The sequence below is a fragment of the Pezoporus flaviventris genome, unplaced genomic scaffold, assembly GCF_033815535.1.
Source record: "Pezoporus flaviventris isolate CSIRO_AGI_PZ_B2104156 unplaced genomic scaffold, CSIRO_AGI_Pfla_v1 ptg000215l, whole genome shotgun sequence".
NCBI classification, from domain to species: Eukaryota; Metazoa; Chordata; class Aves; order Psittaciformes; family Psittacidae; genus Pezoporus; species Pezoporus flaviventris.
Window position 1 is genome coordinate 269,298 of NW_026892763.1, and position 24,970 is coordinate 294,267.

General features: G+C 52.2%; 1 protein-coding gene across 1 annotated transcript; it reads right to left on the reverse strand.

Annotated features, from left to right (window-relative positions):
- Window positions 1-3,390: 3,390 nt before the first annotated feature.
- Window positions 3,391-24,658, reverse strand: LOC133262715 (disintegrin and metalloproteinase domain-containing protein 21-like). Its single transcript, XM_061442141.1, has 20 exons — window positions 24,631-24,658; window positions 23,333-23,490; window positions 23,093-23,157; window positions 22,933-23,011; window positions 22,093-22,169; window positions 20,930-21,122; window positions 18,889-18,963; window positions 18,463-18,534; window positions 17,341-17,510; window positions 16,370-16,445; window positions 15,421-15,575; window positions 14,415-14,583; window positions 13,678-13,770; window positions 12,341-12,533; window positions 11,185-11,290; window positions 10,286-10,469; window positions 9,062-9,139; window positions 7,598-7,709; window positions 5,628-5,733; window positions 3,391-3,634 (listed from the first exon to the last, which is right to left on the reverse strand). The coding sequence occupies exons 1-20, from the start codon at window positions 24,656-24,658 to the stop codon at window positions 3,391-3,393; spliced, it is 2,433 nt and encodes an 810-aa protein (XP_061298125.1).
- Between the last annotated feature and the right edge of the window lie 312 nt (window positions 24,659-24,970).

The window sequence follows — 24,970 nt, forward strand, 5'->3', positions numbered from 1 at the left end:
CTCTTCCCTGACAAGCGCTGGGCTCCATCACATTGACTCCGGTTGCCCGTGCCAAGGGGCTGCTGCTCAAACCAAGGTTCCTGGGTGTGAGCCCAATGCCTGCAGGAGGTGGTTGCTCTTCCATGGATCCATTCCTCTCCAGGGAGGCTCAGACAAGGTGCTGAAGGCTCAGTGCAGCAAATCCCCTCCAGCTTTGGGCTCGGCGCCGGTGATGGAGACACTTGACAATCACTGCTGATAACTGGGTTTATTACCATTGTGCTTTCTCTGCCTTCTGCCTCAGCTCAGCTGTGCGGGTGCTGTGAGGCGAGCGGTGCCTGTGTTCCACAGCACTGGAAGGTGGCAGCCTCCAGCTTCTGAGGTGGCTGTGGAATAATCAAGAACACCTGGTTTGGACAGAAATCCATCTGGATGTGAGCCTCTGACCCTGGGCAGTGTCTCCTGGGTTAGTTGGCATTCTGGGCTGGTTATTTCCCCCTCCTTTTCACTGTGCTGTCAGCGAGGAGTGGAGGTGCTTTGGGTGGGTTTGTAGGGAGGTTTCCTGAGCTCCTGCAGTGCTTGAGGATGTTTCTGGGTGATGTGAAGGGTTCAGGCATGGGTTGTGCTGTCTGAACTCTCTGCTTGGGGATGCTTCAGGGCTGTCAGTGCAGAAATGAGTGAGAGATCAAGGGCAAAAGCAGGCACAGAGGCAGAAGTGTTCAGTGTTGAAAGCCAGGTTGGACAGAGCCTTGGGTGACGTGGTCTAATGTGAGGTGTCCCTGCCCATGGAAAGGGTTTGGAACCGGATGATCTTAATGTCCTTTACAACCCAAACCAGTCTGGGATTTATGGTCCTATGGAGTGCTGGGAAAATGGGTGGAAAGAGGGAAGTCAGACCCCTTCTTTCAGCCCTTCTCCAGGTTCCCTGCAGCCCCTTTAGACACTGGAGCTGCTCTAAGGGCTCACCTTCATGCAGCAGAGGGTCAGGATCCCCTTCCTGAGCTGCTGCTCACGCTCTGGGGGTGCAGCCCAGCACACGGGGGGGTTCTGGGCTCAAGCACACACTGAAGCTGGGTCATGGGGAGCTTCTCCTCAGGCTTCTCCATCCCATCTCCTCCAGCCTGTGTTTGCCCTGGGAATACCCCAGCCCAGGGGCAGGACCTTGCCCTTGGCCTGGTTGAGCTCCGTGAGGCTCAAATGATCCCACCTCCAGCATGTCCTGGTCCATGTGGATTCCATCCCTTCCCTGCAGCATGTCACTGCACCACAGAGCTCGGTGTCATCAGCAAACGTGCTGAGGGTGCTGAATCCCACTGTCCATGGCACCAAGCAGGATCAGTCCCAAAACCAACCCCTTGTTGAGATACCTCCTGCCATGTGCCTATGGAGTTTGTAGGGCCCATGATGACCAGGAATGCTGGTACAGTAAATTTCCTAGGAAGCAGAGCTGGAGCCCTTTGGAGGAGCTGCCTCCTGAAAACAAGCTGTTTATTGAATAGAGAAACCAGAACAAACCCTGTTTAATGCCTCGAAGGTAACTTTGCTGTTTAAAGCTGAACAACCCCCAGCTAACGGGTCAGACTTGGGGAGAGCAAAGCTGTCCTGCAGCTTCTCAGAGGCAGCGATGCACGAGGCTGCTCTCTTAGCTGGGCCTGTCTCTGGCAGCCCTCAGGGGCCTCGTGTGCTGCAGAGAGGCTCAACTCTGGCTCAGAACTCATCCTCTGTTAGGTCATCCTGGAGGAAGGAAAGGTCAGGGTTAGTGCAGCACTTTCTGAGTGAACGGAGCTTATTTTGGTCCAGTGATGATGATGTTAAGGTTGTGAATTCCCCATCCCTGGCAGTGTTCAAGGCCAGGTTGGACGCAGGGGCTTGGAGCAAGCTGCTCTATGGAAGGGGTCCCTGCCCGTGGCAGGGGTTGGGACTGGAGGAGCTTTGAGGTCCCTTCCAACCCAAACTATTCCATGATTCAATTTCTAGGTGCATCACCTGCAAACGTAACAGGGCACCTCCTCTCTTTGCTCCTCTTCCCTGGGCTGAAGTTTCTAACCCCTGCCCTGGTGTCAGTGCTTCCCTGCTATTCTTAACTATGCTTTCTCTCTCCAATGGCTTTCCTCACTTACAATGTTGTCAAAATTGGAGTGAAATACTTCAATTGCATCACTTCAATGGAGCAAATTTTCCTGCATTTTACCACCTCTCGCTCCTGGTCTCCAGTGGTGTTCAGAGACCACACATGATGTGTTAAGACAACATCTAATACAAAGATGTCAGACTTATCATACTACTTCTGCTCTCCTCTTACTCATGTTGTGGGTTATGCTAATGCTCTGTCAAAGATTAGATTGCTCCTGTGATCTCTCCATGTGACTAATCTCCTTTGCATTATGTTCAGTGCTTGATTTCATCAGCACCTTGTGACAATGACAGATGTATTTAGCTAACTATTGATAGATAAAAGTAACTTCCCCATCTCTCCTTTTAGGTTCACTTGTTCAAAACCCTTCTCCTGGGGGCTGGCAGTGTTCAAGGCCAGGTTGGATGGGGCTTGGAGCGAGCTGCTCTAGTGGAAGGTGTCCCTGCTCATGGCAGGGGGTTGGAACTGGATGAGCTTTAAGGTCCCTTCAACCCAAACCAGGCTGGGATTCTGTGATTCTAGGAGATGTGGTGGATCTCCTCAGTGCTGTGTATAAAGAGACAGCATTATTTTTGCATCTTTCTAACCAAAATCTCTTGTTTCAGTTTAGTCTCACCCATTTTTGTTGTGCCCATGATCAGCCTAAAAGACAAGGTCTCACTTGTTGCCTTGAATGGATTTGGGGGTTATTATCCCGTAGCTCCTCACTCACCTCTCCAAGTCACACAGCCCATGTTCCCAGTTTTTCCTTGAAGACCATGAGTTTCCCACCCCATTGCTCTTCTCTGGGCCTCCTGGATGGGTGGTCCCTGCACATGATATGAGGTGAGACCCCAGCTGCTCTTCTTCCTTACTCTCTTTCCTCTGTTCTGGTTCCTGAGCTGTTTTCTGCTTTTCTAACTAGAAGCAGCAGGATTTTATTTATATTTCTTTTCCAAGGAGCTTTTCCTTGGAAAACTTAATCTGAACAAACTGCATCAGCTTTAGATTAGCCACATTCCTGGAGGAATGAGCCACCTCTCCAAACAGCAGCACCACAGCAGGAAAGCCCCATGGCCAGGACTAAAGCAAAGACTTGAACCTGACCCTCCCTGCCAGGACACTCGGATGTTTGCAGCCTCATAGAGCTCATTTTGGGAGAGATCTCCTGTTTGTCCCAGTCTAGACAGAATTCCTGCGTTTGCTGGTGCTTCCTTCAGCTGTGCCACCATGAAGCTGTCAATGAAAGCACTGCTGTTTGTAGGAACATGCTGCTTTTTACCCCAAACTGTCTTTTGTCATGAACCCAACCCGTTTGCTGCAGGGCTGCTGCACCCTTTGCCTGTGTCCTCACTGGCAGCTTCCACCTTGCACTGAAAATAACAGGGAGCAGAATTACTGCGAAAGGAGAAGGAAGTTTGGAAGGTACCAAGAAGTGAAAGCCCTTTGAGAACGTGGATTTTAATACTTACATCTTTCAGAGAAGAAGAACGACTCCTACTCCATCCTTTGTCCTTTCTTCTAAATAGCCACCTACGATACCTATAACATCAAGTGCTCAGTGAACATGGACTTTGGACAGTGGTTTCATGCAGCATCAGCTGTTTTTGTTGATAGACAAATACCTTATGAGGAATACTGGGTAGGGTTTCCTTGTCCTCTGACACTGGGATGTAGAACAAGGAAATAGAGCTGTGCAGTAAGTTAAATCCTGTTTCTTACCTGGTTTCACATAAGGTTGAATCCTGACCCGAGATTAGACCCACAGGTCACTGTAGTAAGGGGAAAGCATTCATTCAATCTGCTCTGGAGACTATAACATAGGGTAGAGGTACCTAAACTGGGAATACAGGAGGTAGCTGGGTACCAACACAAGCTTGCTGCACAGAGTAGAGCAAATCTCTGTGTGGATCTTTCCTGCTTCCTGGCAGGATAAATGAGCCCAGGAAATCTGAAGCCTGTGGATGTGCAGAGATCACGGAGGGGAATGCGACGGCTCATTTTCTGGTCTGGGATTGTGAATGAGGTTGTGATGACACAGTTGTGTGGTGCAGTGACACGCTGGAGAGAAGGGCTGGATCCACATAGACCTGGACACGCTGCAGAGGTGGGACTGTGTGAACCTCATGGAGCTCAACCAGGCCAAGGGCAAGGTCCTGCTCCCGGGCTGGGGCAACCCCAGCACAAACCCAGGCTGGGGGAGATGGGATGGAGCCTGAGGAGAAGGACTTGGGGTGCTGGGTGAGGAGAAGCTCCCCATGACCCAGTTTCAGTGTGCGCTTGAGCCCAGAACCCCGCTCTGTGCTGGGCTGCACCCCCAGAGCGTGAGCAGCAGCTCAGGGAGGGGATCCTGACCCTCTGCTGTGCTCTTGTGAGCCCCCACTTGCAGCACTGGGTGCAGTTCTGAGGTCCTCAACATAAGGACATGGAGCTGTTGAAACAAGTCCAGAGGAGGCCACGAGGATGCTCAGGGGCTGGAGCAGCTCCTGTATGGAGCCAGGCTGAGAACATTGGGGCTGTTGAGCCTGGAGAAGAGAAGCTGCGTGGAGACCTCAGAGCAGCTTCCAGTGTGTGAAGGGGGCTACAAGGATGTTGGGGATGGACTCTTCATTAGGGACTGCAGTGACAGGACAAGGGGTGATGGGTTCAAACTGAAACAGGGAAGTTCAGGTTGGAGATAAGGCAGAAGCTCTTCCCTGTGAGGGTGCTGAGGCGCTGGCACAGGGTGCCCAGAGAAGCTGTGGCTGCCCCATCCCTGGCAGTGTTCAAGGCCAGGTTGGACACAGGGGCTTGGAGCAAGCTGCTCTAGTGGAAGGGGTCCCTGCCCGTGGCAGGGGTTGGAGCTGGAGGAGCTTTAAGGTCACTTCCAACACAAATCAGTCTGGGATTCCATGATTTTCCCTCTCTGCAGTTACATTCCCATGTTCTTTCAGTTAAGCTTATAAAGCAATTTGACCTGGGAAAAATGTGCAGAGCAGTAAGAGGATAAGAGTGTTTATCCTCCACAAACTGTTGTAAAATATTTCCTGTTTTTTCCACTGTTATAAAATCTTTCTTTTTCTTTTGTTTTTCTAACTTCTATTTGCATTTTTCAGTGAACTAAAAAAAAAAAGGAAAAATCTAGAAAATGGGATTGAATATTCCAAAAGAATTAAAAAAAGAAGAGGCTTTTCGAAAAAGCTGAACTTTAGGACAAAACACCCTGAACTTGGACAATTTTAGTTTCAAAATGTCCATGGAAAACCTCCCAGGAAGGATTGAAAACTCTTCAAGCTGGAGCTGCCCTTTGGGGATGAGAGGCAGCAAGCTGTGACAGAGCTCTCCTCACGGATCAGAGCCGATTTGCTTGCCTTACCTTGCAAGTTCTGCCTGATGCCTGAGGAACGTGGCTCACACAAAGGGTGGTAAGCCCTGCACTGTGAACCCCTGACATAAAGGGTTTCCATGGAAGGGGATGCTGAGAACCTTGGTGAGAGGAGGTGGGATGTGCCTCAGGTTTACCTGGTGATGTGGAGCTCAGTGGAGATGGACTCACCTTCGGAGGCAGCGAACAAAGGCAGCCCTCTTGTGCAGCAGGAAGGCCAGGATGAAGAAAAGCATCAGTCTAGCTGTTTTGACAATGTTCCTTGCAGATGTGAACGCTTGGGATGGAAGAGAGAAAGGAAGAGCATGATGCTCATGATGCTGTGTGCACACTGGGTATCCCTGGCACCGCGGAGCTCTGGTGGGAGCAGCACTTGTCATGGGTGTTCAGGTAGTCAGGAGTGTACAACCCTGGAGCAACAGATGCTCACTTGGAAGTGGTGACTCCCCACAACTGGACACCGTTAAGATTGGGCTGGATAGGGTGGTGGGACATTGAGTCTAGGTCATGCTGTGCCTGGAAAGTTTGGAGCAGGTGATCCTCGAGGTCTCCTCCAACCTGATGTCTATGATTCTATGATTGTCTCTAACTTCTGCTCCCAATCTGGGTCTCCTAATGACCTCCAGCACGCCCTGCTTGGGAGCTACCATTGTTCCTATCCTTCTGAGAAGCAATGAAAAGCCTTGAGGTATACAGTGTAGAGACTGAAGTAATGTTGCATAGACCTGGAACCAGCAAGTGTTTGGGGCTGCATGGAAGGAGTTTGTGGACATAATGAATGGGCAGGAAGGTTTCCTGTGTGGTTCCTGAGAAGGACACACAGATGAAGGATGTAGGGTGCCCAGAGAAGCTGTGGCTGCCCCATCACTGGCAGTGCTCAAGGCCAGGTTGGACACAGGAGCTTGGAGCAAGCTGCTCTAGTGGAAGGGGTCCCTGCCTGTGGCAGGGGTTGGAACTGGATGAGCTTTAAGGTCCCTCCAATCCCAATCCAAACCAGGTTGGGATTCTGTGAAGAGTACAGCACTGAAGGAAAAGGTAATGTGAGCTGAACATCTCCTTCAGCTAATGGCTGGTGCTTCACTGTGCCATTAGTGTATGGATAAGTCATGTAATCACAGAGTGGTTTGGGTTGAAGGGACCTTAAATCTCATCCAGTTCCACCCGCTTGCCACGGGCAGGGACACCTTCCACTAGAGCAGCTTGCTCCAAGCCCCATCTAACCCTGCTTTGAGTATCTGAGAGGTGAATACCACAATGGGTTGATACTTGACGAACAGCTGATTTGGCAAATCAACTGTTACCTGCTCAATGGAGTGTGGTTTCTGCCATGCCAGTTACTGCCTGAGCAGTGTGGCATTGGCCTGGTGAAATGAAGAGCAGAAAGACCCAAAAGTCCTTCAGCAGCAGAAGTGATGAGCAGAGAGGGGAGCTCTGCTGGGTGCCTGGGCTGAGAGGAGAGGAAGGTTCTAGAAGAAGGACACCCTCATAAAGCAGCTTCCTGAAGTGTGTGCTGGCTGCTGGGCCTCGGGGCTTAATGGAATCGATCTGCAGCTCGTGTGGGTGCACTGGGAATGGTCTGGAGAGCGGGGAAAGGCAAGTGAGTGCAGCTGGAGTGATGGAAAAGAGGTGAGGAGAGGAGGGAAGAGAAGGGAAAGGATGGGAAGGGAAAGAGAAGGGAGAGGAAGGGAAGGGAAAGGATGGGAAGGGAAAGGAAAGGAAGGGAAGGGAAAGGAAAGGAAAGGAAAGGAAAGGAAAGGAAAGGAAAGGAAAGGAAAAGGAAGAAAAGGGAGAGGGAGGGAAGGGAAAGGATGGGAAGGGATGAGAAGGGAAGGGAAGAGAAGAGGAGGGAAAGAAAGTGTATGACAAAGGTAAGGTAAGGGTAAGGTAAAGTAAGGTAAGAGAATGGTGAGGTAAGGTAAAGGTAAGGTAAGAGAATGGTGAGGTAAGGTAAGATAAAGGAGGAGAGAAAATAATCCAACGTGGCTAAATAGCAAGGGACAAAGAGCTGCCCGAACAAAGTCTGAACTGATCTTTAAGTATCGGATCAGAGACTCGAGGAGCTTGGAAAAGACCTGTAAGATCGTCGTCAAGCTGAGACGGGCAGTGGGATGCGCAGGGAGGTCCCAGCGCACGGTACTTACGGTGCTGAGGAGGGGGTGGCCCACTGTCAATGCTGCCTCCGAGCCCTTCCAGCTGGCAGTCCGGAGGGGCCCACCCGAAATCACAGTGGCAGTTGTCATTGTTGTTGCACACCTGAAAGCAAGCACGTGCTTTATGGCATGAAACCCAAAGAGATCATGATGGGCCCTGTCTGTCTCTGGGGATAGGCTGTGAGCGCAGCAGAGCCAGGCTGGCTGAGATCTGTGTCTGAGATGCATTTGTTGCTCTGCTTTAGCTCCACTGTGGCAATGTTCAGCCTGTTTTGGGCAGAGGTGATGGACTGGGGGCCCTGGTCCCAGGCTGTTGGGGGCTGTGGGCTTGTACCCATCATTAGGTGACTGCTGCACCCGTGAAGTGAGGGCACTGCAAGTCCCTGATCCATCACTGAGGATCCAGCAAGAGGTGCTACAACGACAGCAAGGAGATGACAGCGGAGAGAATGAGTAAGTTGGTGTTTTCTTGAAGTCAGGACCGTGACTGCCTTGGTTGTGTATTCATGTGTCTGTCCGGGCTGGATTACTCAGCTCCTGCGTTTCTTGGTGCTCACTCATGGTCTGTAACAGTGGAACCTCTCATGGGGTGCAGCAAATTGTCCCCTACAAGTGCCTGAGAGGAGGATGGAGCCAGGAGGGGCTGGGCTCTGCTCCCAAGGAACAAGGGATGGGACAAGAGGAACCGGCCTCAAGCTGCACCAGGGCAGGTTTAGATGGAGCTGAGGAACAATTCCTGCCCCAGAGGGTGCTCAGGCATTGGAACAGGCTGCCCAGGGCAGGGCTGCAGGCACCATCCCTGCAAGGGTTCACACCCCGTGGAGACGAGGCCTCAGTGCCATGGGGCAATGGTGGCCTTGTCAGTGCTGGGAATGGTTGGACTGCATGAGCTTGAAGGGCTTTTCCAGCCTGGCTGATTCTGTGATTCTAAGAATGTGGTGGGATGACCCTGGCTGGACAGGGGGCAGGAATAATGGGAGGCTGGAAAGGGGCAGCTGCTGGAAGTGATGCCATAAAGAGATCCACATATGAAACAGTTCTGCCAGCATTAATGTCCCAAATGTAGGTTGTCTATAAGATGACGTGCAGCCAGTGTGGTACAAAATGGGCCATCTCTGTGCTATTTGTAAGGAAAATGGATTTCTAGACCTGAACATGGGTTTTTTAGATGCTCTTTGCAGTTCCACCCATGTTACATTCCGTAGCACTGACGGGTGCAGTGAAGGATGAAACGTTGTGATGTGGAAGTGTTATTTAAGGGAACAAAGAAGTAAAAGGGTAAAAGGAACCAAGAGAAGAGTTTTGGGTGGTCAGAGCTCAGTCATGGGTGCAACCCAAACGAATCTCTGTGTTGCTGAACCAGGGATGATTCTGGACTTCTAATAGTGCTTTTGAGAGGCCAATTGACACTTCATGCTTTTATAGTCAAAGACCACTCTGAGGTGTCCTACGTACCCCTCTGCCATAGCATTTGGTGTCCCCACAATCATTGTTGAGGAAAGCTGCACCAACACACGTCCTGTTCATACAGATCTGCAGGTAGAAGTAGGTTGGGATTAGTGGGATGATAAAAGGGCGGATGAAAGCAGTGAGAAACAGTCAGTCCTTTTGTGTTGTTCCAGACTTTTCTTTCTCTAAACAAGCATTAGGGAAGCATAAAATGAAGCTCTGGGGTTCCAGGGCCAAGGTAAAGCAAAGGAGAGACAGAACAAACCCCGTGAGGGTGACAAAATGCACAGCAACCACTTGTACCAAAGGAACTGAGTATCTAAGAGCTGAACATGGTTGAAGGTAGGGCCAATGCTAGTGGGAAGGACCATATGTGCCTGTTCTGTTCATACCCTTTCCCTAGGTAACTGCCCGAGGCTGGTGGAGGGTTCTGGATGGATGGGCTCTTGGGCACAATCATCCTGATCTTTGGATAGAAATCAACACATTTCCCCCAGCTCCCAGCACTTTGTGGCTCTGGTCTTGTCCTGTCCATGATGTGAACCAGACCTTGGAACTCCACTGAATAACCTGGAGGTATCTTCCAAATTTAGCAGGCACAAACTCATCTCCTCTGTACAGAAGGAGAACGAAGGAGATGCAGTTTCTACTTTTGGCCTTGCAAATGAGTTCTTTTTTTAATGACCCTTTGCATTTGGTGATGTGAAACCCACGTCTCCTGAAAGGACAACGCTACCAAAGCCGGCCCTCAGGAGCTCCTTCCCTTTTGGTGGAACTCAGCACCTCTGTTTTCCTCCAGAGTATTTTCCCTGCCATGTAATAGCAGGAAACTCATCCTTCAGTATGTCAGCAGCTCAACAGGAATTTGGTTTTCTATGTGGGCCAAAGGGAAGGAGTGAGTCCTGCTCTTGGAACAACACTTCAGATTCTTTTGTATGTGCAACAAATAAAGGTTGGCTTTGGCAATAACCTCAAAAGAAGAACAAAATGCATTTCTTTTCTCTTCTAATGGGGACAAAAATACCAATTATTGTATTTTTTCTCTTAATCTGAGGGAAAAACCCACAAAACCAATACGAGATGTTTTTTTTTCCAGCTGCCAAAGGAAGCTTTACCAGAAGGCACGATGGGGTTTGGATTGGAGACCATGAACGTCTCCTTTAGGATCAAACTCCTCACGTTTCATCTCCACCCCTGTACTATCCACGTGTCCTGGTGCTCACATGGTACCTTGTTCCTGCCGCACGATGTCCCATCTTTCACTGCCCCCTCGTCGGGAGTGTCTGGATCCAGATGGAAGTCGAGCCCCCAGCAGAGCACGTTGTCGATGGCGGTCTGCACCACGGTCTCACCATCCTCCCTGACTGGTACCCTCTTGATGTTAACACACTGCACCCTTCCGCACAGCACGTTCCTGGGGCAGACAGACGGCTCTAAGGGTTTGTAGGGACAGCTGGGATGTGGTGATCCATGGTGCTGGTGCACACCCTGGTATCAGTTTAACCCGCTCCAGCTCACATGCTTGGAGCAACCCTGGGCATGGTCAGAGGTTCCAGATGTGCAGGGACAATCCTGTTGGACATTTTGCACCCAAACACCCCTTTTCTGAGGTTAGGACACTTAAACAGCATCCACACTGACTCTTTTAAGCCAGTTGGTGTCGGTGCCTTGGGCACATCAGCGCAGCCCTTTGGTGTGTCACTCCAGAAGCTGCAGAGATGCTTCCATTTGTCGTTTTGAGTCTCAATTTCATGTGTGTTTCCCGTTTTATATGCTCCTGATGGAGTCCAACAGGGACAAGTGTAAGGTCTTACCCCTGGGAAACCTAATCCTGGAGTGCAGCCCAGGCTGGGGATCTGCCCATGTGGAGCAGCTCTGGGAAAGGGCCCTGGGGCACCCCAGCTCCATCGCAGTGAGCAGCTGAGCAAAGAAACCCAATGGGGTGCTGGGGGACATCCCCAAGGGCATCACCACGGGGATGAGGGTGCCCTTGTGCCACTGTGCTGGGCGCTGCTCAGGGCACCCCTGGAACATGGGCTCAGGTTGGGTCCTGCTGCACAGCAGAGCTGTGGATGGGAGCAAGTTACTCCTGGGGACATTGCCACTGGACCCCAGTATCCAGCACTTACTCTTCCAGGCATTTTGTGAAGTGTGTCCCGTTCCAGCCACAGTTCCCACACCGGTCACCTCGGACATTCACCTCCAGGAAGCAGCTCAATGGAGCACATTGGGCGGCTGTGGAGCAAAAGGAGATGTTTATGGAGGGACAGGGACTATGGCATCCCTTTATCCCTCTGGATCATTTCTGTGAGTGCATTTGACCTGCCATGGTTTATGTTCTGGTCCTTTTCTGGACCAGAATAGTCAATGTAAGAACGAATGGACTAAACAAAGAGGTTTGCCACCAAGACATTGACCAATGGTCACAACGGACCATGGTCATTTATACAGAAGAATATGGAGCATAAATTGGATTCAAAACCTTAAATCTCTTCCAATCCTGTTTTTCTCTGTAAGTCTTTAACTGGCTGCGTGGCACAGGTCACTATATCTGCCATTGACCATGAAAGCAGGATCGCCACCATTATATTCCATATCAGAAACACTTAATTCCTGTTAGAGGTCAGAACCAGCTCAAAGATGTGGGTTTCAATAAGGCAGAACCATTTCTAGCCCAGGGGACTCCAGTTTTGTCAGAACATCTTCATGTCCATGGAATACCAGAGGATGGAGGGAGAGCATGGAGAGCCTGAGGTCAGGGCAGGGCTCCCAAGTGCTCAAGCATCTAAAATGCTCTCAAAGTAAACCTCATTGCCCACATGTTCTGCAGAGATCACTGCTGGTGATCTTTACATGGTGGTAGCGCCATGTAAAGGCTGGTGTGGCAATGCCTTTGGGTCCCATGTCGAAATGAGGACAAAGATGTTCTGCCTTATCAGTATCTTTGTCTTCCCCAGCAATGCCTTCCATGAGAAATGCTACTGGCTTCATTTGCAGGGGTTCTCCAAAGTGCTCATAAATGGGGTAAGGCCACAGAAGAACCTGGTTTTACTTACAGAGGGCTTTTGTATGCTCCTATTCTTCCTTAGGAGGGTGGTGAGACTATGGAACAGAGAAGCTGTGGCTGCCCCATCCCTGGCAGTGCTCGAGGCCAGGTTGGACACAGGGGCTTGGAGCAAGCTGCTCTATGGAAGGGGTCCCTGCCCATGGCAGGAGGTTGGAAGTGGATGAGCTTTAGGGTCCCTTCCAACCCAACCCATTCCATGATTCCATGAGCTCTCTTGCCTTTGCCAAATAAAGCTTTGCACTGGGCCTCGTGGCTGTGGCAGCTGCCTTCATAGCAGTGGTCATTGTCTCCACATACGGTTCCATCTTGCTTGAAGGTGTCCAAGGGGCAGACCGCTGAGGAGCCGTTGCAGTACTCGGGGAGGTCACAGATGTTGGCCTCTCCTCTGCAGATCTTTCCTGCTCTATGAAACTGCAAAGAAAAGCCCCAAGATGAGCTTTGGTGGATTCATTTTCCACGGGGTCTGGCCCAGTTTACTGACACCCCTGTGGCAAGAGCTTAGGAAATGCCCCAAAGGGGCAGCATGAAGAACAGCAGCTTGAATTTGCAATGAGTGAGACAGAATAAGGACTGGAGGACTGAAGTCCTTGCTGCCCTATGGAAATGGAGCCCTTGCACATGGAGATTGCTCATATTCCAGCAGAGAAACTGGAATTCTTGGTTTGTTGAATCCACAAACACCACGTTGCTGGATTTCCCGAAGACCTCAACATCAGCAGGAACAGAAAGGAGGTTTTGGAACCTCCTTGCTTTCAGCCACACTTGTGATTGTTGGACGTTGGGTGCGTGGCACCAATGCTTGTGTTGGGTCAGTAGGTTCTGGCCTCACCCTCCCTCTTTGCTGCTGTTGCTGATGGCTTTGGTCTGACCCAGTTTGGTGCTTCTAAGCTCTTTGTTTCCTGCCTAAGCATGAGCAGTCTCCAGTCAGCTGGATACAGCCCCAGGTCCTGCCTTAACCAGTGTCCCAATCCTCATTGAAAGCATTAGAGAACAACCTATGAGGGGTTCCTCTGGTTGAGTTTGGGACGTAGGAGGGGAACAGGATGACCAGGAAGGGTTTGTTTCCTAAGGAAGTCAATGTAACCGTTGCCTCTTGCTCTTGAGGTCTGACATTGCTTGTGAGGGGAGAAAGGCTTCTTAGGAGGGGCTGTTGGGACAGGACGAGGGGTTATGGCTGTAAACTGAAAGAGGGAGATTCAGGCTGGACGTGAGAAAGAAACCCTTTACAGTGAGGGTTTGAAACCCTGGCACAGGTTGTCCAGAGAGGTGGTGGATGCCCCATCCCTGGAGACGTTCAGGGCCATTGGATGTGGCTCTGGGCACCCTGCTCCAGTAGCAGATATCCCTGCTCGTTGCAGGGGGTTGAACTGGATGAGCTTTGAAGGTCCCTTCCAACCCAAACCATTCCATGATGATTCTGTGATATTTTCAAGCCAGATATAGTGAGGAATAGAGGAAATAGGTGTTAGAGCACCTCAGAGCTGGGAAACCCAAATCCATCAATGCTTTCCCATCCCTTACAAAGCCAGTAGCAGTTGTTGCACTTGAAATGTACCTGGCAATGGTGACAGCATTCACCTCTGTAGCAAGAAGCCCCCGGCACAAGCATGCAGTTGGAGGGGGAGCAGCATCCTTCGTGGAGGCATTCCTGGAAGGACACAATGCCGTGTCATCGCAGTATGAGGGTTTCTTATGTGCATCATTTTCTCTGGCTTAAGAGACCAGAATTAAAGGAAACGAAGGGGGAAATGGTGTTTGCTGGTGCTCTACAAGCTCTGGACCTTCTGGAGTTGAGGGAGATGCATCTTATGGAGATGCTTTTAAAGCAATTCACATTTCCCTCTAAACACGAGCGCTTCCATCTCATCTCTGTGGTGGGATTTGGGTTCTCCTGGTATAATTCCTTAAGGCAGGTGATTCTCTTTACCAGCAAGGTGCAGGATGCTCAACCCAAGCCTGGATCTAACACACCCAGAGATCACTCTGTGGGGGAAATGGCAGTGCAAAGGCTGGGGCTTGACAGCACCTTTGTACAAGTAATGATCCCACAAAGGGCAAACAGGAGTTTCCACTGGAAAACTCCAACATCCCAAAGTGGCACAGCCTGGAGCTGGAGCTGAGGAGGTACCAACGTGCAAGCGCTTCTGAAAAGCCCTTTTCCCACTGACTTCAGGGTAAATGAAGAACACAAATAGCAAGATGGACATGAGCAGAGGCAGGAGGAAAAGCCCTCCCCATGCGGATGAGGTATGGAGAGGTCTCTGAACACCTCGACGGCAGGGAATTGCGCACCTCATCGCTGCCGCAGTCGCATTCCTCCCCTTTGTCCAGGATGCCGTTGCCGCAGTGTTCAAGGAGAACTGGTTTTAAGGGGGGGATGTTGAGGAGACAGGGTTTATTTCTCCTTCTTACTTCATTGTAGTACTGGTCTGAGCTGCAATTGCTGAATGCCAAGCAAGTTCTGTAAGAGAAACCATTAATATATGTAACCACAGCATCTGCATGATGAATTGATGGAGTTAAAGAACAAGTCGATTAACTGGCAAAGAGGAATATGGACAGAGAGAGGGAATAAGCCTTTTTCATCTCCCTTTTTCATGTATACATCATGGAATCATGGAATGGTTTAGGTTGGGAAGGGAGCTTAAAGCCCATCCAGCTCCAACCCCTGCCACGGGCAGGGACCCCTTCCACTGGAGCAGCTTGCTCCAAGCCCCTGTGTCCAACCTGGCCTTGAACACTGCCAGGGATGGGGCAGCCATAAATGAATGAGAGCATGGGAGCTACTGTAGCCAAACTGGAAAGAACTCAACCCCAAGGCTGCATCAGATGATCCTTGAGGTCCCTTCCAACCTGGTGTTCTATGCTTCCACCGAACATGGTGAATCATTGAACTTAGGAATTCTGGAGGAACTACGGGCTGAAGTGAGAGGTTTGGAAACCTCTACATTTAATGAGTAGGTTCAGGTAACAGGGCTCCTATTGGAACGGATGGCAGCAAAACTGAAGGATCAGAGCTATGAAACACAGTGCTCTGTCTTGCTGAGGTTTTCACTCAAGTCTTTGTGTGCTTGGTGCTCCTATCCCATGACTTCCATGTGCATGGGACGGGAGGACCATCCTAGGAGGACCTGGCAGTGTTCAGGTCTTGGGTGACATGGTTTAGAGTGTGGTGTCCCTGCCTGTAGCAGGGGGTTGGAGCTGGATGAGCTTTAAGGTCCCTTCCAACCAAAACCATTCCATGATTCTATGAGATATCTTGCCTGTGCCCAATGAAGCTGTGCATTGCGGCACTTACCCCGGGCTTGATCTCATGATGCATCCTCTTTGGGTGCAGTTGCAGCTGCAGTATTTGGTTTTAAACTCTTTGGAGTCATCATGGGCGAAGCCCAAGCTGTGCCCGATCTGGTGGGCGAGCGTCATCACCTCATTGACGGTGTCATTGCCAGGGAACTGCAGGTGGGAAGAGAAACCAGAGCCACGTTTTCCCATGTCAGTGTATGGTGATGTGGGGACCTTCAGGTCCAGATCTGTCCCCCTGCACTGGGCACTGGTGAGGCTGCACCTCGAATCCTGGGCTCAGTTCTGGGCCCCTCACTGCAAGAGAGACATTGAGGTGCTGGAGAGGGGCCAGAGAAGGGAATGGAGCTGGTGCAGGGCCTGGAGCCCAAGTGTGATGGGGAAGGGCTGAGGGACCTGGGGGGTTCAGTGTGGAGAAGAGAAGGCTCAGGGGGGACCTGATGGCTGCCTACAAGTGCCTGAGAGGAGGATGGAGCCAGGAGGGGCTGGGCTCTGCTCCCAAGGAACAAGGGATGGGACAAGAGGAACCGGCCTCAAGCTGCCCCAGGGCAGGTTTAGATGGAGCTGAGGAACAATTCCTGCCCCAGAGGGTGCTCAGGCATTGGAACAGGCTGCCCACGGCAGGGCTGCAGGCACCGGCCCTGCAAGGGTTCACACCCCGTGGAGACGAGGCCTCAGTGCCATGGGGCAGTGCTGAGAGCGGTTGGACTGGATGAGCAGGTCTTTGTCATCCGGTTTTGCCTGGATGGACAGGTCCTTTCCAACCTGCTTGATTCCGTGGTTCTAAGTCCAGCATCGCCTCCTTTAGGTGCAGTTTCGGTGTTACTTCCTAGAGGATGCAAAGCTGAGCCCAGGGGTTATGGAGGATTACCTCCAAGGTTTCACTGTCAGTATGGAAGGTTTCTCTTGCCTTTCAGGCAGTGCAAACCCATCGGATCTCCCCTTACCGAAACAACACCCATGGAATTCGGCTTGCACATTGTCCCCTTCCAGGCAAATCCCCGTTCCTTGTAGTTCTGGCCACTGCAGGGGAAGATTTAAACGTTAAAGGAACACGGAACAGCTTTGTCTCAATAATGGGATGCATCCTCTGAATTGCAGCTGGGAAATGATGCTTGGGGTGACAAAAAGCTTCTTCTTAAAGAAAAGCCCAGCATCACTCATTCTCCTATGGCAACCCCATATGGGGTGGTACCCGCAGATGCTAGGGGGGGATATTAAGGAGGCAGAACCATGGTTGATAAACTCATTGCTTCCCCACTCCTTGAAGAGTGACCTAAAGGCTATTTCAATAAAATACAATTATTCAGAATGATTTCTAAAAGGTTTGGCAATATAATACGTTGAATTTGAAAAAGAGAAGTATTCATTACTTTTATGTATCTATGTTTGACTCTCCAAAAGATTTCTTGCCCCCAAAATGAAGGAAAAAGGAACAGACAAAACAGACACAAGGTGCTAGGTCTGAGAAAGCAAAAGAGTGAAATAAGTGCTATTAAACGGCGTCATTCTAGCAGAGAGGTTTGAGTTGTAAACGGTGTAACAATGGGTTATTACAGCTCAAAAACCAGCGGCTCCTCTAGGTGAAAATGAGTAAGAAGTGAAAATGGGATGAGGATAACTCAGTTGCAGTCAAGTGTATGGGAGCTGGAAATGAGCCGAGCGCTGTGTGCGCGTGGGGGGGAACTGTAAGAGAGGGCAGTGAAAGGGAAGAGTGAATTCTTGTAGCAATTTACATGACAAAACCCTGCTGATTAGTACATTAGGTGAAGCCGTTGTGCTCTTTTCCACCAGATACCACCAGCACAAAAGACTTATCAGCAGACAGGTGTCAAAGCGAGAAGAGATGGGGATGCTCTTGGTGCTTATCTCCCCGTGGCCGGCCTGGGAGCGCGGTGATAGAAGGCACATCTCTTACAGCAGGAACTGGAGGTTGTCGAAGTTGAGGCGAGCGGCGGCTTCCTTCTGGGACCAAGTGGAAAAGGACCTGAGCGTCCGGGCCAGGCTGCGGGACGTGGCCACGCGGTCCGAGCCGGTCCACATCTCCACCGCGCTGATGACGATGCTGAGCTTCAGGCGCCTGTAAACCTGGGGAGAGCAAGAGCTGGCAGGGCTGAGAGAGCTGGGGGAGAGAAGGCTCCTGATGAGGGGGGGCCTGAGAGCAGCTCCAGTGCCTGAACGGGCTGCAGGAAAGCTGGAGAGGGGCTTGGGACAAGGGATGTAGGGCCAGGCCAAGGGGAATGGCTTGAACCTGCCCGAGGGGAGACTGAGCTGAGCTCTGAGGCAGAAGCTCTTCCCTGTGAGGGTGCTGAGGCGCTGGCACAGGGTGCCCAGAGAAGCTGTGGCTGCCCCATCCCTGGCAGTGTTCAAGGGCAGGTTGGACACAGGGGCTTGGAGCAAGCTGCTCTATGGAAGGGGTCCCTGCCCGTGTGCTGTTTTGGAGGGCTCAGAACAAGGAGGAAGTGAAGAGATGGGAGATGGTACTGAGCTGCCAGAAATCTTCCAGTAACACTGATGTGTGCTCCCGATCAGGTGGTTTAAAGGGGTGATTTCAAAGTGATCTTTAAAGTGACTTCACTCCTGTCTGAAGCAATGTTTTAACATTGAAGTGGGTTTTACAGCGCTGTGGAACACAGATTGAATCATGGAATCAACCAGGCTGGAAAAGAGCTTTAAGCTCATCCAATCCAACCGTTCCCCAGCACTGCCAAGGCCACCACTGCCCCATGGCACTGAGGCCTCGCCTCCATGGGGTGTGAACACTTGCAGGGATGGTGCCTGCAGCCCTGCCCTGGGCAGCCTGTTCCAATGCCTGAGCACCCTCTGGGGCAGGAATTGTTCCTCAGCTCCATCTAAACCTGCCCTGGGGCAGCTTGAGGCCGGTTCCTCTTGTCCCCTCCCTTGTTCCTTGGGAGCAGAGCCCAGCCCCTCCTGGCTCCATCCTCCTCTCAGGCACTTGTAGGGAGAATCCCTCATCTCTTTCCCAGGGGAATTTGCCAATGGGGCAGTGACTGTATTTAACCGCATCATTAGAACTCACCGTGTTCAGGAGGTTGCTGATGGAAATGAACATGTGAAGCATCAGGGTTTCATTCTTCTTCTTAATTTTAAACTGAAAGGGGAGAAGGGTAACGGGTTAAAACTGAAACAGGGGAAGTTTAGGTTGGATCTAAGGAGGAAATTCTTCCCTGTGAGGGTGCTGAGGCACTGGAATGGGTTGCCCAGGGAGGTTGTGAATGCTCCATCCCTGGCAGTGTTCAAGGCCAGGTTGGACAGAGCCTTGGGTGCCATGGTTTAGTGTGAGGTGTCCCTGCCCATGGCAGGGGTTTGGAACTGGATGATCTCGAGGTCCTTTCCAACCCAAACCATTCCATGATTCTATGATTCTATGCAGAGGCTGCGTCCCGATGCTGGGCCCCAGGGTCTGCCTCCAGCAGAACCCCACGCTCTGATTCCTCCTGCTTACCAGCTCTTTGTTCGTGATCAGAGCCAGCTCCAAGTATCTGGCAGGCACGGACACTGGCCTGAGAGCACCGACCTCCTGCAAGAGACCAAATGTGGTTACTGAGGAGCTTGGAAAGCTCCCACCTCAGTGCAGAGAACCAAAGAGGCATCGCTCAGCCTAACCCAGACTTCCCCTTTGGGACAAGAGCACGGGGCAGTTACACATTGGAGAAGGACTGAGTGCAATGTGGAGCTGGGGTGAGAGCAGAGAGATGCAGAGACAGAGCAAGGCTGTAGAGGGGGGTTCTTGGTAGCGGGGGGATTCCCTGGCATTGCTGAAGTCGAATCAGCTCCCTACAAGGATTCAGAGCCCTTCCGAATCCTTATCCAGCTGCACTTGGGTAACGGGTAACCTGCGGGGTTGTCCTGTCCTGGGAGCATGGTATTGCCCCGTACAGCATTATCCCATCTGTGATGGAGGGAGCGGACCTTGAGCCACGGAGAGCACCCAGAATCAGCAGGTTTGGTCAAACAACAAGGGGAAAAAGGAGCTGACCCGGCACAAGCCTTGGTGGCAGCTTCGGCACTGGCTGGGATGGGAATGAGGAAGACAACTCCTGAGTCATTCCAAGGGGTTTTCAGGTAGAAGAGAGGAGGAGTTGCTGTCTCTCAAAGAGACAGCTCCCTAACCCCTTTGGCTGCTGCAGAAGCACGCGTGGCTAACCAAATGCTGTCGCTCCAGTCATTGTAAGCACAGGGCCTGGTGGCTCTTCCCTGGTGAACGAATACCACTTCATTATTACTACTGTTATAAACCCTCCTCTTTCCCCGATGGCTTCTCGCTAAACCCAGCGCAGCTGTAGCCATGTAGAAAGCCGTCTTCCCCCCATGGGAGCTGGTCAGGAATCCTTTCATCTCAGTGCTTCATGTTCCTCTCAGGAGGCAGCATCCCTGAATGGCGCTCTATTTCTTGCACCGAGTGCAATACAAGGCCAGGCTGTCACTATAAATAACCCATGCTCGTAGGTACAGACATAACACGGTATCTCAGGTCTTTGGGAGGCAGGAGCGGCGACGGCAAAGTCCTCCCCAGCTCAAACAGCATTCACCAATCCCAGCAAATAACCTGCTTTTGCATCCAAAGGGAAGCAGATCAGGAATATCCAATATCGAATGGTGCCAGAACGAGCTGAGTTTGTTGCAAGCGTGCAAAGTGTGTTTCCGAAGAGCAACAAAGCAGCAGATGGGTGAACCCGGACATCACTAAAGCTCTTTTTGGGTGGGATTTGAGCGAATTGGGGCGGTAGAGTTTAGATTCAGTTACTAGAAGGTGAGTACTAAAGACACGGAGAGGGCGGTTGTTGGATCTTTACTGTTGAGATGCGTGGATGGGTTAAATGAAGTCCCAGGGGAGTCAGACCCGGAGGAGAAACTGTTCAACATCTATCCCAGCAGCCTGTGGCTAACGCAGCGTGCCAGCAGGTTTGGGGACAGCTCCATCAGGGAGGTGCAATGAATCTGATGGGACTGGAAAGGATTCTCCTGCTCAGTGAGGGAAAAGAAGAGCAGACAAACAGAGTGTAGGAGCAGGGACTGTGTCAGTTCAGCCTGGAGAAGAGAAGGCTCCTGAAGGGGAGACCTGAGAGCAGCTCCAGTGCCTGAAGGGGCTGCAGGAAAGCTGGAGAGGGGCTTGGGACAAGGGATGTAGGGACAGGACAAGGGGAATGGCTTTAATCTGCCCGAGGGGAGACTGAGCTGAGCTCTTAGGCAGAAGCTCTTCCCTGGGAGGGTGCTGAGGCGCTGGCACAGGGTGCCCAGAGAAGCTGTGGCTGCCCCATCCCTGGCAGTGCTCAAGGCCAGGTTGGACACAGGGGCTTGGAGCAAGCTGCTCTATGGAAGGGGTCCCTGCCCGTGGCAGGGCTTGGAACTGGAGGAGCTTTAAGGTCCCTTCCAACCCAACCCATTCCATGGTGCTATGGTGGGATCACACCCAGCGTTCAACATAACGGGTTCCTGCACACAGGAACGCGCAGCATCAACCCGAGCAGCCCATGGGTCCTTACCTCAGTAGCGTGGATCTTACTCCCATTGGCGAGCTCCCCATCCAGGGGCAGATGATCCTTGTGCTCTCCAGGCACTTGGCACAGCCGGCGCGAGCCGCCTTCCAATGCCCTTCGGAAGAGGAGGTGTTGGAACGTTGTGGAGTTCCTCAGGGGCTCGATCTCGTACCTCAGGTCTCCCATCTGCAGAACCCCGCTGTGGGTTTGCAAGCAGAGGGCTCAGTGAGAGGGGTGGACTCCAGGACCCACCCTGATGTTCAGGGCTGTTGGGATCAGCCCGGATTTTGTGTTGGTTTCCTTTTGAAAGAGGGGTAGGGGAAGATTTAGCTCTTTCTTATCAGTGCTCCTATGGGCAGGGATCCCATGAGAATAAACAAGGAGCTCACCTAAAAGATGCTTGATGGGATAAAAGGGTCATGGCCGATGTTTGGGACACATAAGAGCCTTGAGAGGCCAATCATGCGGCTTGGGGGAAGAAGGAAGAAGCTGCTGCTGAATGCTATGTGTTAAATGAGAGTGGGAAGGCAATAAAAGCTCTTTGAAGGAGAATCCATCTCCAAGACGTGTTTATCCTCACACAGGCAGTGTTATAGATTGCATCTCCTAATAAGTGCATCCTAAAAGCCTGACTTAGCTTGGACACCTTTTGGGGTGCTTGTTGGAGGAAGAAGGTGCAGGTAGGTCTGCCACATCTCAGCCTCATGCCTGGTCTTGGAAGAGAAGCTCACTGGGTCTTGTTTGAGTTAATACAGCCCTAAAATGATCCTAATTACTGGGGTGTGCATGCCAATAGGAAAACGTGGCCTCGTCAAACACTGAGCTGGAATCCCAGAAAGTTTTGCTCAGGAAATTGTGCCTTAAAATCCCTATGGAGACAGCGTAAAATCTGTAATGATAAAAGATGTCTCGGCTCTGGTTGAAGAGCTGAATGTCTGTAGTGAGATGCACCATGAAGGAATGAGGGCTCCTGCTTTAGCAAGGCCCCATAAATCCCTCTCCCAGTTAACCACGTGCTGCTGGGCAGCCTGGTCTGGTTGGGGATGGCCCTGCTCATTGCACGGGGTTGGACGAGATGAGCTCGGGAGGTTGCTTCCAACCCAACCCATCCCATGGTTCTATGCTTCATTTGGGGCTGACCCCGCATTCTCCCTTGGGAAGAGCCCTACCTCATCCCAAAGCAGGTGCTGATGGAGACGACGGAGCCCGGGAAGCCTTCCACAACCCCCTCGTAGTAGCAGTCATCCTGCAAGGTGCAAATGTGGCTTCAGGCTGTGGGAAACCTCCCGTGCCCCGGTCCAAAAGGCCCCTACAGCAGTAAAGGGACAGAACCCCCTGCCCACATCCATCCTTGAGCTCCTTGAAGGGGCTGTTCGTATGCACAAGTAAAGAGTGAAGGCATAGAATGACCTGAGAGCTCATCATCTGGGTTCAAACTGAAACAGGGGAGACTGAGCTGAGCTCTTAGGCAGAAGCTCTGCCCTGGGAGGGTGCTGAGGCGCTGGCACAGGGTGCCCAGAGAAGCTGTGGCTGCCCCATCCCTGGCAGTGCTCAAGGCCAGGTTGGACACAGGGGCTTGGAGCAAGCTGCTCTATGGAAGGGGTCCCTGCCCGTGGCAGGGGTTGGGAATGGAGGAGCTTTAAGGTCCCTTCATCCCAAACCGTTCTGTGCTCCTATGATTCTACAATCATTGCATCATGATGATTTTTGGGGGGTTATTTTGTGATTTCTCACACAACGGAGGTGGACTTTTGATGGACTAAAAGTACTTTAAAACCTTTCATAATCCGGCAGGGAAATCAATGTGCTGAGGACTCTGAAATGGTTCTTCCCATTTTTTATCAGTCTCTTTACCATTTCCTTCCTTTTTCTTTAAACAAACAGCGTAAAAATAACCTATGTTTTCGCAAACAGACAGCCACCCCTTGCTTAGACCCACGAGCATATTGGAATGAGCTGAGGAGGGTCATCTAGCCCTGGCTTTTGATGCAACCCTGACCTAAACTTACCTGAATATATGGAAACTCAGTGATCAGGTCTCCCTCCTCACTGTACTTGAACACTGGGACATCCCTGACTAACAGATTCCTGGAAAGCAAAGCAGGAACATTCCCTGTCATGGCCCCAGGCGGAAAATAACAGAGGAAGGAAGCTGGGGAAGAGCCTTACTTGGCCTGTCTCAGATGGACGATGTGGTGGTTTCCTTCTGCTGTTATCAGATAGGACCGGCGCCCCTGGTATGGTCAAAGCACCCGTTAATGCCGCGTATTCATCCAGTGGGAAGCGTCCCAGCCCATGGCAGGGGTTGGAACTGGAGGAGCTTTAATGTCCCTTCCAACCCAACCCATTCCATGATTGGGTTGGGAAGCTGGAGCCATCTCCTCGCCCTGTTCTCCCTTTGGCACCCACCCACAGCCCATTCGGATGCAGTCCCTGCTCCAGAGCTTCCCTAGGGTTGGAAAAGCCAATGACCTCCGGGAATGCTCCGTCCTTCGCCTCCAGCCGCCGGGGCACGGTGACTTCGGTGTAGACGATTCTCGCTGCTCCAGTGGGACGCGAGCCTGGTTCTGCGTGGAGGGAGGAAGGGGGTCAGTCACAGCAGCGGCGATGGTTTCCCAGCGCAGGAGGAGGGCTTTAGGGGAGAGCACTGAAGGATTGGGTCTGGTCAGCTCTTCGTGCCCATCTGTCCTCAGTGAGGGCTGCAGGAGGTGCCTGGGCAGCTCTTTGCTGTCACCGCTGGCTCCTGATGAAGCTTAGGATGCAAACCCACCAAAGAGCCCCAGCAGCTCCAGAGAACGCGTTATAAAGGGGGGGAAATGAGAGCACTCCTGTGGTTATGGGGTGCTGAGCACTCTGCCCACCTCCCTCCAGGCTTGTTCCCATCCTGCATCCCCTGCCCGTGTCCCCCCCCACCTTCATCTCTGCCCTTGTACCCACATCCTCCACCCTTATCCCTAGGATGCATCCACCAGCCTGCACCCCTCATCCCACATCCCAATGCCTGTGTCCCCACATCCCATGTGTCCCCCCATGTGCCTCCCCATGCGTACCCCCCATCCCGATGCCTGTTGTCCTCTGTGTCCCCACATCCCATGTGTGCTCCCCATGTGCCTCCCCATGCATACCCCCCATCCTGATGCCTGTTGTCCTCTGTGTCCCCACATCCCATGTGTCCCCCCATGTGCCTCCCCATGTGTACCCCCATCCCAATGCCTGTTGTCCTCTGTGTCCCCACATCCCATGTGTCCCCCATGTGCCTCCCCATGCATACCCCCCATCCTGATGCCTGTTGTCCTCTGTGTCCCCACATCCCATGTGTCCCCCTCTGTGCCTCCCCATGAGTACCCCCCATCCCAATGCCTGTTGTCCTCTGTGTCCCCACATCCCATGTGTCCCCCTCTGTGCCTCCCCATGAGTACCCCCCATCCCAATGCCTGTTGTCCTCTGTGTCCCCACATCCCATGTGTCCCCCCATGTGCCTCCCCATGAGTACCCCCCATCCCAATGCCTGTTGTCCCCTGTGTCCCCACATCCCATGTGTGCCCCCCATGTGCCTCCCCATGCGTACCCCCATCCCAATGCCTGTTGTCCCCTGTGTCCCCACATCCCATGTGTGCCCCCATCCCTGACCATTCCATGATGTTCACCCCATGCACATCCCTCTGCCCCCTTCCCATCCCACCCCCATGCCTGCCCCAGCCCCTTACCTGTGCAGAGCAGCAGGCTCAGGGCCATCACCCACGTTCCTCCTGTGCTCCCCATCCTGAGCCCGCCCTGTGGGGATGCTCCATCGTCCTCATCCCCCCCCGGCCTCGTCCCCCTGTTCCATCCCCACCGCCATGCTTGGGCCCTGCTCCCCGTGCCCCTCAGCCCCTCTCTGCCCCCCACCCTCCAGCGCCCTCAGCCCCCCCATTCCCTGGCTGCTGCTCTCGCCCCCATCCAGCCCCTCTCCTGCTCCTCGCCCTGTCCCTGGGGTCCCCCCTGCCCCGTCCTCCCCACAACCCCTCACAGCCCCCGGCCCTGTGCCTCCATCTTCCCCCTGCCCCC